Source organism: Pleurodeles waltl, chromosome 3_1, assembly GCF_031143425.1.
Source record: "Pleurodeles waltl isolate 20211129_DDA chromosome 3_1, aPleWal1.hap1.20221129, whole genome shotgun sequence".
NCBI classification, from domain to species: Eukaryota; Metazoa; Chordata; class Amphibia; order Caudata; family Salamandridae; genus Pleurodeles; species Pleurodeles waltl.
In genome coordinates, this window is record NC_090440.1 from 255,710,489 (window position 1) to 255,729,093 (window position 18,605).

General features: G+C 43.1%; 1 protein-coding gene across 1 annotated transcript in view; it reads left to right on the forward strand.

The window, feature by feature from the left end:
- Positions 1-11,733, forward strand: part of SLC28A1 (solute carrier family 28 member 1) — a 320,021-nt gene extending 308,288 nt beyond the window's left edge. Inside the window, exon 18 of the mRNA XM_069222341.1 lies at positions 7,932-11,733. Within this exon, the coding sequence (XP_069078442.1) occupies positions 7,932-8,049 (118 nt within the window). The 3' untranslated portion in view covers positions 8,050-11,733. The remainder of the gene's footprint in view (positions 1-7,931) is intronic.
- Positions 11,734-18,605: the final 6,872 nt, after the last annotated feature.

Below are 18,605 nucleotides of genomic sequence, written 5' to 3' on the forward strand. Positions count from 1 at the left end.
CTTGTGTAACTGACTACGCCCGCTTGCCATGCCTTATTTATTGTGTGTCACACATGACCCATGGTCCATAACATAGCTATAAACAAGAAGGGGATGCGTCCGCAACACCCCTCGCATCATGAGCAACATGGAAGTGTACGCAGCTCTGTTTCATCGTGGGTGCGACACTATGGCACCCTGTGAGAAAACAGGGCTGATTGCAGAGGTCCCCTAACTTTTTGCCCCCATTTTCCACTTTTGGCTGGTGTTTTCCTGACTCTGATGGTGCCCTGGGTACTGCTAACCAGTCCCAGGGCCTGTGCTCTGTGTAAAATCAATATACAAATTAGGCTAATTATAATTGGCTAAGTCAACCTACCTATAAGTCCCTAGTATATGGTAGGGCATGTAGGTTTAGGGACCACAGCATAGGTAGTGCACCCATAGGTGCCCTGCTAAGGTGCCCAGTGTCATTTTAAAGGCAGGCTGGCCTTGCTGGCTGCTTTTAAATTAAAGTTATATGCAAATTCGACTTTGGAATTAAAAGTAGTTCCAAATTCTTAAACTACCTTATTGTTACATATAAGTCACCCCTAAGGTGTGCCCTATGTGCCCCTAGGGCTGGGTGCCATGTAACTATAAACAGGGACCTTATAAAGGTAGTTTTTATAAGCCCTGGTGAGGTAAAAACAGCCAAATTTGTTTTTCCCTCATAGTACTGAATGGCCTTCATAGGCTAGAATGGGGAGACTTTATTTTAATTTTAAAAGTCCCCTTAAATGGCAGACACGAAGAGTTTGGTATCAAATTAATTGTTATAATAAATCCCACAACTTCCAGTTGTTGGATTTAATATAATTTGTTCAGGTAAAGAGTTTAAAACTTTACATGAAAAGTTGCCACTTTCAGCCATGCATTGTTTTTGCTGCTGTGCTCTGATTGGCCAGCCTCTAGCAGCCTGGCCAGGCTGCCTTGATGAGGTGTGAAGTGTCCTGGCTTCAAACAAAGAGATATGCCTGTGGGAGGGAATCTCCCCTCAGCAGATGGTGAGTCAGGAAGGTGGAGAGCTGCCAAACTGGTCTTCAAAAGCAGAGAAGGACATTTGGAGCAACCCAGCAATACCCCACATTTATTTATTTATTATTTATTTATTGGATTTATATAGCGCACAGCTACCCGGAGGTTTCCCGGCGCCAAGACAATGCAAGACAAAGGCAGGATCAAGAGATCAACTTGGGCGATTACTGGTTAAAAAGCCATGTCTTAAGCTCCTTACGAAATCTAATGAACACCCTTTCATGCCGTAAGTAAGAAGGAAGAGAATTCCAAAGAGAGGGAGCTAGGAAGGCAAAAGAACGTCCCCCCATTTTGACACGTCTGATTCTGGGCACCTGGAATTTGTGTTGATTGGAGGATCTAAGTGACCGAGAAGGCCGATAGTGTTGACCCAAGATTTTAAGATAGTTGGGAGCTAGGCCCATATTAATTCTATGCATATAGCATAGGGCTTTGAACTTGGTACGATTCTCAATTCTCAGCCAATGTAGTTCACGAAGTGCACCAGAAGTAGGAGCAATTCTGGGAAGTTGGCAAAGAAGCCTGGCCGCAGAGTTCTGAACAATTTGAAGTTTGTGTAGTACTTCTTTATTCGCACCCAAATAAAGCACGTTTCCGTAGTCCAGTCTAGAAATAACCAGCGCTTGGACCACGGTTTTTTGAGCAGCCACAGGAAGCATCCAGAGAATTTTACGAAGCCACTTCAGGATGGCAAAGCAGGTCGAAGCTACTTTTGTCACCTGTTGTTTCATAGTCAACTGGTCATCAATAATGATGCCCAGGTTACGTGCAGAAAGAGAGGGGATTGGGGGGACACCCATCTCAGAGGGCCAATGTTGGGGGCCCTAGAGTGATTTTTTGTTTCCAAAAATGAGGAGTTCTGTCTTTCCTCCATTAAGTTTGAGTTTATTAAAATGCATCCAGTTGGCTATCTTAGACAATCCTATTTGCAAAGAGGGAGAGTTGGAGGTTTCTTTGGGGGAGAGTGAAAAAATAAGTTGAGTGTCATCAGCATAAGAATAGATAGTTAGGCCAGCTTGTTCTGCTATGCTCGCCAAAGGACTGACATATATATTGAAAAGTAGTGGACTAAGAATGGAGCCCTTAGGGACTCCATAAGGGGATGCGTGAATCAGGGAGGAAGCTGTGCGAGAGAAAACCTAAAAAGTCCTATTGGATAAAAAGCTGGACAACCACGAGAGGGCTTTGCCGCCAATGCCCTTGATGTTAAGAGTTTTTAGGAGAGAGGAGTGAGATACAGTATCAAAAGCTGCGCTTAAGTCCAGTAGGATAAGAGCTACTGTTTCTCCTTTATCAATTTGTTGGCGGATATTTTCAGTCACACCCAGTAAAGTCGCCTCAGTTGAATAGCCGGCACGAAAACCAGATTGAGAAGGATGGAGGATGTTGCTGGTTTCTACAAACTGGGTCAATTGAAAATTAACGTGTTTTTCCAACATTTTGGAAAAGAAAGGAAGAAGAGAAATTGGGCGAAAGTTAGAGAAAATTTCAGGATCAGAGTTAATTTTCTTTAATAAAGGAAGGACCATTGCGTGCTTCCACCAAGCAGGAACATAAGCTTCCGTAAGTGACATGTTAAGGAACTGCATGATGGAGAGAAGTATGGAGGGGTCTAGCTTTTGAAATACCGTAATGGGGATAGGGTCTTGCGGGGAACCAGACTTAATACTTGTGAGGATATTAAAGAAAGAGGCAGTATCCATGGGGAGCCATTCATTAAGTAGGTTAGTATTATTAGCTTGGGTCGTTTCTTGAGTAATAGGAGAAGGTAAAAGGTGGATGGATTGGGGTTTAATACTGGTGCTGGGATTATTAGAGTAGTTGTGGAATTCGGAATAAATTTTGTCAATTTTATCCACAAAGAAATTTGCCAGATTATTGCATTTTTTCAAATCGAGATCAGGGGGCTTAGATAGGCGGGAGTCACCAGAGAGTTCCTTTACTACTTCAAACAGCACTTTGGGGCAATTCTGAGATTGTAAAATAATCTCGGTGGCATATTCGGCACGCGCGGTGTTACACAGTCGGTGATAGTTAAGAAGGGCTAGTTTGTAAGTAGATTTCCTGTCAGGATCATAGTTGTTTCGCCATTTCCTTTCCAAGTTCTTGCATTTAGTTTTTTCTGTTTTAAGTATTTCTGAGAACCAGGGGGCGGGGGGATGCTGGTAGCCCTGTTTATTCTTTTTATTTGATAGAGGAAGACATTCATCAATGGCAGAGGTAAGCCAATCAAGGATAACCCCGTCATCTCTTATACTCGTAATCGGTGGTAGGGTTTTTTTCAGCGTTAAGTTCAGAGTATTAATATCTAAATTTTTCCACTTTCTATAAGTACTGGATTTGGCGAGGGATACGGAGGGAGTAGGACCCCGTGTTTGTACAATCATAAATTCTACCAAAAAATGATCCGACCATGGAATAGGAGTGGCTTGTTTACATGAAATGGAAGCAAGATTTGAAAAAATAGGGTCTAATAAATATCCTGCTTATGCGTGGGGCCTGAATTATGTAGAAGAACATTTAATGCCGCTAAATTAGCTAGAAGGGTAGCGCTCGTAGTGCAAGATGTATCATTAAAATGTAAGTTCAGGTCACCTAAGATCAAGAAGTTGGTGGTTTCTAATAGAAGAGGAGCAATCAGGTCAGGAAGGGTCGATGCCCAAAGACCCGCGGGGCCAGGAGGATGGTACATAAGGGCCCCGGAAAGAGTAAAATTAGGTGATAATTGAAGTTTGAAAAACCCGGCTTCACAATTTTTAAAATCCAGGTCTACCCATTTACATGTATAGTCAGTTTTAAAAATTAAAGCTATACCTCCGCCAGTTCGATCAGTACGATTTCTTCCATGATAGGTATAGTTGGGAGGAAGCGCATACGCCATATCGGGTCCGGAACTCTCATTAAGCCACGTTTCAGTTAGAAAGAGGGCATCAGGTTGTAGCTCCATAAGAATATTCAGAATATCGCCCTTATGTTTAGGTAGTTCGGCTAGACTCATAACAAACGGAGCTCCAATGAAGGGGTGGAGGGAGGGTAAAGCTACAGCAAGAGCAGCTGTATGGGGCTGTATCAGGAATAAGGAGTGAGCAGAAAGGGTTAGGAACAGGTCGTAGGGTCAGAAGATTATTGCGAGTGTAGGCAACAGAATTTTGGGCAGGGGTTTTGGCCCCAGGCCCCGGATGGCCGCGGACGGGCGCAGACGGGCTTGCCTTAGGCGCGCCGGCGGCGCGCCCGCTGCACGCGTCCGCTGCGCGTCGCGGGAGGCATCTGGATTTAAGCTGAATCTTCAGCTGTGGAGCTACTGATTGGTTGGCGACCCGGAAGTGGTAAATCACTTCCTGTTGCACTAATCGTCCCTCCACACAATCCAAACAATTGGCGGTGGATCGGGGACACAGTGCAGGTAAGGGCAACAACTGAGAGACTACTAATAAGCTCACCAAAAGTACGTAAAAATAATGCAGAACAAAGTAAGATTTTAATTTTAAAAAGGCACGGCGCGAGAAATACGTAGGTAAAAGAAACCGGAGCCCTTTACCAGGCGCTCCTTAACAACAAGTGCAGGTGCAGTTATTAAAAAAAAAAAGGTAACATTCAATTCAGGAATTAAAAGCAGCGAAAGACAGAGCCCTTTGCCAAGCACTTGTCAATTACCAAAAGCTAGGAGAGCTGCCACTCGTCAAGCGCGTCCGCTGCGCGTCGCGGGAGGCATCTGGATTTAAGCTGAATCTTCAGCTGTGGAGCTACTGATTGGTGGGCGACCCGGAAGTGGTAAATCACTTCCTGTTGCACTAATCGTCCCTCCATACAATCCAAACAATTGGCGGTGGATCGGGGACACAGTGCAGGTAAGGGCAACGACTGAGAGACTACTAATAAGCTCACCAAAAGTACATACATCCTGCAACCCCAGACAACTAGGTGCCCCCCTGATTAGATTAGGAGAGGGCAGGAGAGGGATGTGTTTATGATTTTTAGTGGGTGGGCTCAGCCAGATGTAACCTCCAAAAATCGTTTTCAGCCTTGACGGATTTTTGAAGAATGTTGCCTCCTGGGATTGAGTTTTGCCATACTTCCCAGGAAGTGGTCATCGCAGGGGGAAGGACCCTGCGCCTGATTGGAGAATCAGGACCCCCCTGTTTTTCACCCAGGAGCAAGGATAAAACTGGCAGACCTGCACCCACACCGCAGTTCCCTACCACATCCAACAAGGAAGAACCAAAGGAGAAGAAGGACTGCCCTGCTGGACCCTTGGCCTGCACCTGGAACCTGCACTCAGAAGGACTGCACCAGCTGCACACTTGGCCTTCACCACAAGAAGGACTTTGCCTGGCTTCAACTGGTTCAAGGAGGGACTCCCTGTTTGCTACAGGTGAAAACTTTCTAACCAGAGTCCCCTGCACCAACTACTGAAGAAATCAAGCAGCTGACCACTGCCCAGTGGCCAAAAAACGAGTTTGCGCCATGTGCATTCCGGGAGTTGTAGTCCGCACCCCCAAGGATCATCTCAGAGCTTCTGGACCCTTGGGGTGAGCTGTGGACCCCAAAAGAACCTTAAAAGAACATCTGGGAGAAGCCCCAGAAGTTTGGAGAAATTTGGAGTACTTTTGAAAAAGAGCTCCATAGAGATACCGACCTGCCGTGGCAACTATAGCCGGCTTGCCTCGACCGCGACCCGGCCTGATTTGCAGGTTCGTCCCAGTGAAGAAAATCTCCAAAAAAGAGACTAAGGCCCGTATTTATACTTTTTTTAGCGCCGCATTTGCGCCTCTTTTTGACGCAAAAGCGACGCAAACTTGCAAAATACAATTTAATTTTGCGAGTTTGCGCAGCTTTTGCGCCAAAAAGTGACGCAAACGCAGCGCTAAAAAAGTATAAATACGGGCCTAAATCCGAAGGTTAAAAGTTGACCAGGACCTCCCAGCCAGCGTATCCGAGGAGGGCTCCAAGGACGTCGGATCAAGATCCAGGTTTACCCGGGTCGAAGGATTTTCACCTCGAAAAAAACGACTAAGTCCGAAAGTAAAAACCTCCACCGAGGGCTTCCGTGACGCGTATCCGGAGAAGAGTTCCAGGAGGTCGGATTGGACTGGCAGGTTCATCCCGCTGAGGAAAATCTTCAGAAAAGAGACTAAGGGGGTCATTCCGACCCCGCCGCCCACCAGTGGGAAAGCCCATGCAAAGAGGAAGCCGGCTCCGAATGGAGCCGGCGGATTTACAGGGGTGCGACGGGTGCAGTAGCACCCGTCGCGATTTTCACTGTCTGCCAAGCAGACAGTGAAAATCTTTGTGGGCCCTGTTAGGGGGCCCCTGCACTGCCCATGCCAGTGGCATGGCCAGTGCAGGGGCCCCCAGGGGCCCCACGACACCCGTTCCCGCCAGCCTCTTCCTGGCGGTGTAAACCGCCAGAAACAGGCTGGCAGGAAGGGGGTCGGAATCCCCATGGCGGCGCTGCAAGCAGCGCCGCCATGGAGGATTCCCTGGGCCAGGGGAAAACCGGCTGGAAAACCGGCGGGAAAACCGGCGGGAAAACCGGCGGGAAACCGCCGGTTCCCCTTTTCTGACCGCGGCTTTACTGCCGCGGTCAGAATAGCCCAGGAAGCACCGCCAGCCTGTTGGCGGTGCTTCCGTTGCCCTCCACCGTCAGGGTCGGAATGAGGGCCTAAGTCCGAAGTAAACTTTTGAACGAGGCCTCCCGCGAGCTGTAGCCGAGCAGGGCTCCATCGCGGTCAGCCTTAAACTTTGACTTTTCGCCGGTCGAGGTGCAACCAGTTGACCCGATTGGCTCTTTTTGTTTCTAGGTGCTAAAAAACAATCGTTCCTTAAAAATTAATATCTCCGGTTCCCCTTATCCGATTTTATTTGTTTTTGTGTCATTTTAAAGATAAACATATAAGCTATTTTTATGAATTGGTTTTGGATTTTTAAAATGTTTCCTGTGTTTTATTTTAATTACTGTTTTGTGATATTTGAATGCTTTACACTCTGTCTCCTAAATTAAGCCTTGTCGCTCGTTGCCAAGCTACCAAGGGTTGAGCTAGGTTTAATTTACTGAGACCTAACTGGACCTAAGTGGAGGCTAGTGGCCTATTGCTAAGTGTAGGTCCATACCTGCCCTTACCAATAACCCATTTTCCAAAACACCCTACCTATGACATTTGCGTGTGCATTGAGTGAATTATGTAAAATCACTCATTTCTTAACTGTGTCCATGGTGGGGGCCAGGCAGTTGATGTACCTGATCATGGGCATTATACAGAAATGTATTCATAACATGTTATTGACAATATATACTGATGGGGCTATACGGAAAAAATGAAGTCAACAAAGATGTTCTGTAGATTTTGAAAAAGTGATGGTTTGTGTGACATAATAATAATTAGTTATTTTTTAAAAAAATTGGAACACATGCATATCGTAATCCAATTTTGAGGGGAATGGTGCAGAAAAATCTACTTTTTTCCCCATTTTGCAAAGTTGTTTTGGGTATGGTAATCCCCAACAATCCAGGAAAGGGTAAGGTTTGCCTGACACTCCTCAAATCTCTTGGAACCTTTCATTCAGACACTCTGGATTGTTTGGTAAGTAATATAAAAGTATTCCTGCAAAGTGCCCAAGTGACACTGGTTCAAATGTTTGGATAGGTGGAGAATACCCTATACCTGCAACCTTTTGGAGAACTTCAGGCTCACTCCCTTCATTTGCTTACTTGCTTCCAAAGCAAATATTTACACTGCACCACTTTCAAAGTTCAGCAGCCGACATTGCATTTAAGCAGTTATGAAGTGACTATAGAGGCCTTGCTAGCTGAGAGTTGAATAACATTTGGTTAAGAACATGAGTGACTAACTTAACACTTTTTGTATTCATTCTAGCACCGAGTGGTCCATGAATGGGACGCCATCATTTACTGGAGACTGGGCGGGAACCAATGCTACTCATTCACTTACCAGCTGTTGTGCCCTCTACAACAACACCGCTTGTGTTCCGTAGGCTCTAAGACAGTGCATTGAACTCAAAGCTCCCCACCTGCAAGTAAAGTAAACAAAAAATATTTTACCTCTTAAACTTTTACACTTTAGATGAACAATAGATGTTTTCAGTATGCTAATGCGTGCTGTCAGAAAATATGCTGCTGAAATGATTCACTGAGGCTAATGGAAGCCCCTGAACTGGCATAGCTTGAAATGCAAGATCCCTTCCCACATCTCATCTGTTTCCAGGAATAGGCAGGGAATGAAATACAATTCCATATGAAAATGCAACTCTTCACTGGACAGATATCGCTTCACTGAAGAAAAGACTTCATCCATGAATGACGGATAGTTAGAGCTGGTTATTGATTATCTTGTAAATGGTCATCCATCTCCTACTGAAGACCACTGCTTCTGATTATCATCATCATGACTGGTTTCTCAGTTGCAATCATACGTCAAAGAAAGAGAACATGTGTGCAGCTAATCGACCAGTGGGTGGACTTACCTCTGGTGTAATGTTTTAAACACATTGTTTCAAATGGATGACAACGTAATGGAAAACTAGAACAGCGGATGTCAAGCATCTGTATCACCCAGAAAATCCAAACTATAATAGATGTTCGGTTTAGCACCCAATATGGAGGGTTGTTTGACAGTAAGTTGGGTCTTATGCTCTGCTTGCTACAGGTGTGCACACCTATTGCCTAATAGATTGGACATAGATATTAACCTTAAGGGTCTGCTGTACTCCCAGTGGTTGATTTCTGCATATTGTCATCCTGTACCAACACTTTTTTATTGATTACATTTTAATTCTTTGATCAGTACCCCGAATATAGTGAGTTATTGGATAATTGCGAAAGCATTGTCCTGTTATACAGCATCTAATCTAAAAACTCAGCAAACAAAATGCATCCACTTCAAATTAATTATTCACTTAAGAATGAAGTGAGCAAAACCAATCACTATTGTTAAGATGTTGGACATTTTAAATTAAGTTTGTTTGTTAACTCTGTCGTTGCCCAACTGTCTCAGTTTACTATTCATTGCCCAAAGTCGGTCAAAAATGAAAATTAATGACGTATTTAACAATTCAGTGAGCAGACCCTGACACCAACGAGAATTCACATTTTCTTTGAAAATTCAGAGAACAAAGTTGTGTAACAGGTTTCGTTGCAACACAGTAAGAACATTAGCACATTGTATTAATGGTGTATCTATCTATCCTGTTAGCAAAGCCCATCAACACACTGAAAAGTGTATTCTTTCACAAATTGATTCAGCAAAGTCCCTGTGCTACAGCCTTCAACTTACTCCTGCAAATCAACTCATACCAACACTATACGTTGGTAAGAGTGTAATGCAATACTTTCCCTTATCGCTCTCAAACAAAAGTGAGTCAAGGGTCACAACTGCAACTCCACTTCTGCACTACGGTGTTAGTTAGCCTTCGTTCACGCTCATATCATATGAATATCTCTAATAGAAATGATTGTTTCTAAAACTACACACCTATCATGGAAAAGACAAATCAAACAAGACTTGCATCGAAAAGAAGCGTGATTACTATAAAATAAACTCCATGTGTGACCTCTCAAGCATAACCAACAACCTCTCTACTGAAATTGACCACTGCATCCTAGATATGAAAAATATATCATGTAGGTGATAGTAAAATGGTATAGCACGAGTTCACAAATTCTATGACATAGGGCCAGATGTAGGAAAATCCTGAATTGCGACTCGCAAATTGCGAGTCAGAGAGACTCACAAGGGGGTCGCAAAGGCCCACCTCAATAATATTAATGAGGTGGGTCGCAATTTGCGTCCCCCTTGCGACTCGCAGGACTCACAGGGATGGTGGCCTGCTGGAGGCAGCGGACCACCATGTCTGTGATTGCTTTTAAATAAAGCAGTTTTTGGGGGGGGGAATGCAGCCTGTTTTCCTTAAAGGAAAAGGAGATGCAGTACAAAATGAAACAAGCATTTACAATGCAACGGGTCTAGCGTTTGCTCATGTTAGAGCTGATCGCGTTGTAAACTCCTAACCCGACTTTTCACCTATCGGACAAAAGTGCATTTGTGTACACAACCCGAAAAAGTGAAATTGACTATGTAAAGCGCTCGACTTCTGCCAAGCGAGATCGCGCTCATAAATTAGAGAAAAAGAAGTCCACAAGCCCGATGGAAAACAGCGAGCCTCGCATGTTTTCTGTACTTGGTCGCTGCGCTCGAGGAGGGTTAGCCACAGGGAAAGGCATGACGTATGCTTGCCTTCGACTAATGAAAGCAAGCAGATTTTATTAGGCAAGCACACGAACCAATAAAAAACACTGACTTGAAGTTGACAGGGCTCCGAGCCCTTTTCTAAATACAAAAGCGTCTCGCTGCGATGCGCGAGCGCATGCAATGAAGGCTCGACCCTAAAAATGAAACGTTTCAGTTTAATTTTTTCAGAGCTGGCAGTGGTCCATAGGACCACTGCCTGCTCTGAAAGAATGTTTTCCAGACAATTCACAAAGGGGAAGGGGTCCCATGGGGACCCCTTCCCTCTTGCGAATGGGTTACCACCAGTGTGACACTGGTGGTAACTGCGATTGCTTTGCGACCGCGTTCGCAGTTACAAAGCAATGCAGCATCGCGCTGCGACTCGCATTTAGGAAAGGGAACACCCCTTCCTAATTGTGACTCTCAGTCCCGTTTTGCGAGTCTGTAACCAGGTTACCGACTCGCAAAATGGGGATTGGGCATCGCGATGTGCTGTTTGCGCCATGCAAAATGTTTGCTACATCTGGCCCATAATGTTTTGTAAATTGACTCAACCTAGGTTGAATACAAACAAATACCAGGCCCTACCTACTCCTACCCACTACTGATTCAAATACCTTGACATGACATTTCAAATGTCATCATTAGAAGAACGGTGAGTCTCATTGGCCTACCACTTTCAAGGTCTGCTGTTTCTAGTCTGGCTTTGAGAGTCAGTGAAGCCATCTCCACTCGAGACGGGCACAATAAATTGTTGATTTCCTCATGTTCTCAAAAATAATACTGTCAAATTAGCTCAGATTACACCAGCTATGAAAAATTTAAAAATTCACCCCGGCCCCTAACCCCGACACCAGTTTAGTCAATCCAAGGTGGGCTACAGGGACATATTAATGGCAAGGCTTCCAAAATCCACATTCGTCCCTTCAAAGCAGTACTTGACTTTACAGTCAACCAGAGTCAGTCCCCAGTGTGAGAACTATTCTACTGCTACTCTAATCACATTCAGGGCATATCTTCAAGAGTACCATATTGACCTTACAAAGTTTTCCACATAGGCTGCCCGACTAATCCTGACAGAGCATGTTGTCCGTGAAGCAATCAACAAAATCGACAGCAAAGCTGTATCAAACTTAGAGAGACCAAACTTCAAAAGAAACATAAAGTCGGCAGTTCTTTCACAGTTGTGCAACAAAAGCATCTACCCATTACTCCCTCATAGCCCTACACTCTTACTTTCAACTAGAACACCTACCTGCAAGTCTTACCCCAAGCCAGCACCCCACAAACTATTCTGTCACTATGTGAAATTGACTGCACAAAGTTCTTAAGTCCACCCTACTGTATCCACGATGTATTCAGCAATATAATGCAAAATGGTGTTTACAAATCTGACATCTGAAAAGAATGCGTGCATGTAAAATAAACGGAATTAAACTCCATCGTAAATGCATTTTTTTTTTATTCAGAGCTAAGGCAGCATTAAATCCTTATACATATGGGGTGGCGGATTTTACTCCCTGTTGACTGTTGAAGCACTTCCACTTAAATGGGAAGCGAAAATTGTTTAATGCATTCATTAATTTAATTTTACAGTAAAAAGCCCCTCATTCCCAGTTGCATGGTACTGGGGCAGGGTAATTTTACAAGCACATTTCCTGTTACTCTGCGGTAAATCGGCCCACATACCGTGCATTTACAAGTTAAACCCTATGGAATAGAGACCTATTGTTTCATGCATCAAACCGCACAGAATTCACAATTCCATGTGGCTTAATGCATACGTTTACGGCATGCTTTTAGCAGGTGATTAATGTATGTGGGGATCTTGGGTGAGTCGATAGGGTGAGGGAGCAGGGTGGGGGATTAGAGGGAAAAGGAAGGTAATGTCTGGCAATGGGAGCATGGAATGAGGCTTGGCTGCTCCAGCAACCAATGTTTTATGCATTTTTACTAGGTGGAATTACTGAAGGTTAAAATCAAATCTGGTACTCCCAAACCCAGAAAACCCTACACAGTAACAATCAACCACAGTGGATTTCCATGTGGTATTTCCGACCATATTTCTCATAATGAGGGCCAAGTCTTAACAAATCTAATGCTATACAAGTGTCTATTTTAATTTGCTTCAGAACATAAACATTTTTAACAATCAAAACGTTACAGCCTTCTATTACTGCTGCATCGCAGACCTTTTTCTGTGTTGTAGACCTTAGAACTTAGGCTAGTGTTTCAGAGTCACTTTGGTATTTTTGAAAGCCCAATATTTAGGTTTTAATCAAATTCATGGCATTGCAATGTAAGTCAGACAGGCGCATCTGTGATGTTTCTGACTGAGACCTAATCTGATGAATAGTTCAGGGATGCTAGCTTGTCAGGGTACAACCTTACTTCATTATGCTTCAATTAAATGTGCACATTTAGTCTGCTCATGGAGAATGAACATCAGCACATCTGAAATGTGAATACCTTTGCCCCAGTACTACCGACATTTCCTTCCGACATTTCCCCAAATCTATGGTACTCCGTGTATCAACTTCAAAAAAAGGAAACTAAATGATACTTATCATGTGACTGGCTCTGCCCCAATCCAATCAGTTTTTCAGTAGTGCTAATTCCACCGAAAACTTCCCCATGTCCAAGTATGTTCAGTTAAATAGCTGATGTGACTGTTGCAGGGATATGTATGTGATCCACATGTAGCTTGTTTAAAGCCAAATAAAATAACTCAGCAGACTAATGTGCCAATCATAAAGATCACTAAGTAACTTGCACCAATGACCTAGTATAGTTTTGTCAGTTTGCATGCTGCAGAAAATGCTATGTTATCTGCAGGCCACAGACTATAGTCTGATTACGAGTTTGAGCAGACCGCCATATTATGTAGTGCACAGAAGACTGCCAGCGGTCTGCCACCACCACCAGGCAGCAGAGACCGCTGCAGCCTCTTGGAGGCACAAACATGCCGGCAGAGACCATGTTTTTGCTAGACTATTACGAGCTTGCACACCATCAATGTGACTGCCAACAACCATAAAGCACCAGACAGAAACAAACAGTATAAATGGAGACACTCACCTGCAGACAGCCATATACGTCAGAAGCCGCCACGGAGCCATTCTTCAACTTCATGCCACTGCTCCTGCTTGCTGAAAGACAATTAAATCAACATCGATGTGTGCGACAACAACCGCAAGTGCTAACACCAACCTGGATTTTTTTCATTTTTAATAAAATTGTACCGCTAGCAAACACATGATGGGAGGGGATGCTGAGACCAGCACCTACACCTATCATTCGTGACACACACACACACATATAGTGCAACTTATACACCACACATTCACAATACACACACTTCAGCCAGCACACACAAACTGCACTGCACCGCAATATCACACATATGTGCATGGCTACACAACACTGGTACACCCTGAGGTACACCCAGTATACAGAGATCTTGCTGCCCAGGATGAGTGTACTTGACATGTTGGAGGCCAAAGAGGGGTTCAAAGACACGTGGACACTGGGCTGTTGAGTGTGGTGGGATTGTAGGGGCGTAAAGGTGATCAATGAGTATACATGCCAATACATTTTGGTGAGCTAATTTTGTAGTTGTGTCTTTCCCGACTCCACTCCCCCAGGTATTCCTGTCAAGCCCTCAGGATGCAGGATGGCTAAGACCTTCTCCTCCCATGATGTGGCTGTGGGGGAGGAATTGGGGGACCACCGCCAGTCTTGTGTACTGCCAGCTGGTGCCTGGCAGCCATGGTTCAGACCTTCCCCCTGAGGTCGTTCTACCTCTTCTTATGTTGTCCCTTGTGCACGGATAGCTGCCTACAGAATTAATTCTGTCGACTATTCTTTGCCACATTTCCATTTTCCTAGCGATAGTAGCCTGCTGGACTTGGGCTTCAAACAGATGTGGCTCTACTCTAATGATTTCATCCACCATGACCCTTAACTCCTCATCTGTGAATCCTGGATGTTTTTATGGTGACATGGTGATGGAAAACAGGTGGGTAAATAAGATATTTTTTTTAGGTGCTGTGTGATGAGTGGGTGTCATGCAGTGAATGTTGTGTTAGGGTGCAAATATGTGTTTGAGGGGTGTAGTGAGGATGTGAGGATGTGAGATGTGAGGCTTCTGTGAGGTGGAGTGGTGACTATTCTAATCTTTGCAGTGCTGTTGCTGTGTGTGGAGTTGTAGATGCAAAGGATTGTGATGTGTGAAGGGGTTGGTAGGCATATAGGGTGTGTGAATGTGTGTTGACTGTGTTGTTTTCAGATCTATCCAATGTGGTGTAGTGTGTTACTGGGGGGACCACTAACCGCTGTGGTTCACACTGCCATTGGAAGACCGCCATGGAAAGACTGCCATGTAATAGGTTCAGTAGTTGGTTGGCTGGCTGGCGGTACTGGTGATCGCACCACCTCTTTCCCGCCCTCCAGAATTTTGGCAGTGTCGGGATTTCGTCTGGATTTTGGTGGGTTTGGCTATGTAACTCGTAATACTGCAGTCTGTATGACCGCCAACATGGTGGTTTTTTGGCAGCGGCCGCGGCAGCAGACTGGCAGTCAAACCTCCAAACTTGTAATGAGGCCCTAAATCCCGAAAAAAATAGTGCAATATGTTAAAAATTTTGCAGCAAATTATAAGTATAAAGATGAGTTAAGTATGCTCTACATTTCAGCCTTTCAAAGTAGATAACATAAGCATCATTGAGATAACTAACGATGCTCCCCACCTTGAAAGCACCCACTGTTAATTAATTTTACTGGTTGCTTTGTAAAGGGCCACCAATATTGTGAGGAAGAGCCCTCATTCCCTCCTCTTCATGAATGTCTTCCACACAAAGTGGCCAGTCCAGTTTTCAGGAAATTTAGCTGCTTGTCTTCTAACTGTGAGCTCGAGAGAGTAATTTAAGTGCAGCTGCTCCCATTTCTTATTTACTGTGATTTACACCTTGGTCTTGCTTCATGACCATAAAACTTCAATACAGGAAAACTTTGGCAGAAACTTTAAAATAATCATGACTACTTTAAACACCAGAGACCCAGTTTACAAAGAAACCCATAAATTTGCATTTGCATGTCTCTGTTTGACTTGCATGGTATCAGATTCACTACTTTTGGAAATTCACAAAGCTTCACAGAAATGCACCAGGAAAGCTGTGACAGTCACTGATTTACAGAATTACATATGGAAAACGTTTGCTTGTTCCTCTGTTCTACAGTGCAGATGTATTAATGCATGCGTAACTGTGCGAGTTGCACATTTACGCCAGGTAGGACGCTGTTGCCTCTGCATCTGCGCAATGCATTCTTCCATTTTTACGTGAAAAAATATTTTTCTTGAGGATAAATCGTTTGTCATAAATTGCCACTAAATTGCGGGGATATTCCCTTTCCTTTCCCATCCTGGAAACAGCGACAGTAACTCTGTGACATTTACAGCACAGAAAGTGATGAGAGGGAAGTTTGAGAGTGAACGCGAACTCTCAAAAATGTGGGTGTTAGGTACCATTCAAGGAAATCACCGCCTTAGAGCACCCATTCTGCATGTTTCGAATGGGATTTATTCACAAGCAATTTCCTAAATGTGGGTAATTTTGCCCATTAGTAAAAGCACTCATGAGTGTAAATTAACTTTTTGTGACTGGCTTGCTTTAAAAAATCAAGCAGTTGTACCTGTTAGTCAGACTTACATTAACAAATGGCTGTTTGAATTGTGAGCACGTTTATCAAAAATCAATGAAGTTTAGACTTTGTCTAAACCAATTTGCCTTGGATCTGTTATACATGGAAATAATACCTAAAACAAAACAATCCTGTGCCCAAAACCTAACCCTCCACGCCTAACTCTAAGTCGCATCACTATTTAACATAAAATATGTTTACTAATTAATGATAAAGTTTCCTAAACATTTTCATTTTTCCCTTTACTTTACCATAGGGAGATGTCCACCCTGACTGTGGAGTTTCCCTACTGTAAGGTAAATCGAAAAGTAAATACCTTTATTTACCTTAGAACAACAGTAAAAACATTTTACGTGAGACATTTAGGTAAACTATTTTTATATAATTATTTTACATGTATAAAAATAAAAACTGTTGCATCATTATTAACTTGATCTTGGATTACATCTTTACATAATTTAAATATATCAAATGAAATAAAAATGTTTTTTTAAGAGTTTAAATTAAAAAATAAATTCCACCCGAGTAAGAATACTTTTTAATGCATTAATAAATAGTGATATGTAGAATTACTTTAAAGTAATGTAATTATACTTTAATAAATAATAATAATGTTTAGTTAATTTATACATTGAAAAAAGTGTTTTAAATACCTTATAATTAAATAATAAATATGATTTTTAGAATGTTTTAACATTAAATTATATTTCTTTATGTTTTTTAATAATTGCAAATAATTGAATTTAATTGAACATCATTATGATTTATTTATTTTTAAGTCCTACCTCCATGACTGTCTATGGGAGGGTGTTGTAGTACCAGTGACTGGCTATGTGGGGTGCTGGGCATACAGGAGCTGTGAGTTGGCAGAGCTGACTACTGTTTTGGTTCATTTTTTGGTTGTAATAATTTTAGAAGTTCAGTTTATGAACAGCAGTGGGTTGACTCTTTAGTGAGTGGGTGCATGTCCCTCCTCATATTCCTATCTAAACCCCAAACTCCCTCCTTATTCTTACCTAAACACCTCCCATTTAGTAGTAGATATACCTCTTTTTCCAGCCACTGCCCCAGTCCTTCCTACATTTTATACTAAGCAGTAGACTTGCATGTGTGAGGATCTCCCCTTTGAAAAGATATAAGAGGGGGCCCTGGAGATTTACACTTGTAGGTTTGTGAATAGCATTTTGTAGTACTTTAAAAACACTATTGTACTTCACTCATTGAACTATCGAATCGAATTTGTGAAAAGGCCTCTTAGTTCCGTGTTTAACATGTGAAAAGTGAATTCAAATAAGTTTGCTTTATTCCCTCTCATGTAAAACCAGGAGAAATAGTGCAACATCAGTTTATTAAATTTTTGGCCCTTGTTCAAAGCTTTCTGTAAAAATGCACAGACTAAATTTGGAGAAACCCTGCGTATTGTATAAAATACAATATTACTACTATAGCCCAGATTTACTAACATTTGGGGCACGGCAACACAGCAACACAACTTGCTGCACTTCGTTATATGAAGAGAGCAGGAATCCACCATATTTGCGAAGATATTGCGCATTCCTGCTCTTCCTCTACGCAGGTGCACTAAGTGCTGCCTAGCACCATTGCAGCCACCCTTGTGCCGTGGTGCAAGGGTGCTTACATGACAGGCAGAATTGTTTTTGTGCAGGAAGGGACACTCTCCTGCACAAATGCAATCCTCAGGGCCATTTTCCTCTTTCTATGTGTGCTGTATAATGCAGCACACATAGAAAAAGGAAACAACAAGGAGAAATAAATATATTTCTCCTCGTTACGCCTGTGTTGGGATGGTGTACAATTTTGACACATTCCCAGGTTTACTAATCTTAGTAATTCTGGGAATGTGCCAAAATCCATAGGTGGATGCATGGGAATGCCCACACTCCACCCATGGAACACCTTCCCAACACAGAGTAACACAAAGCAGCGACTTGTCCTGCCTTGAGTTACTCTAGATTTACTAAACCACACAGAGACACACAAGGTAAATGTGACTTGAGGGCTTGTGTAGCCTTGCAAATTGGACTTAAGGGCTTGCTTTGCCTTGCAAGGGCAACCCAAGCCCTTAGTAAATACAGGCCTATGTTGCTTAAGCAGGGTCATGAAGCACATCCTTATGATACAGAGCAGCATGTTGTCTAACTTCTCTAAGTAAAAACAAAAACTGATCAACAGAATTCTTGAATTAATCTGAATCAGTTGGAATAACCGTTGACACATTTCACTCCGTTGCTTTTGACTTTCTGTGCAATTACAGTTTCAATGCTACTTCAGAACTATCCAGCTTGAACTGTTCTGTCTCTGAGATCAAAAGGAATCATAGGTACATTTTGTTCTTATTTGTTTCCATTGGTGAGGTGAAGACTGGGAGTGTATGGCACATAGAGCTATCCAACCTACTTCTGAGCATGCCCAGGCCACATAGGGTGTTTCACTAAAAAGAAACAGAGGGAGTGCTTGTAATAACCTGAACCACTAGTAATTACCCAGGGAAAAATCTACTCCATTGTTATTTGGCACTACGTGGAAAAACAGAAGTGAACAAACCATATGCAAATCACCCATGATCCCACCTCAAAAAGGAAA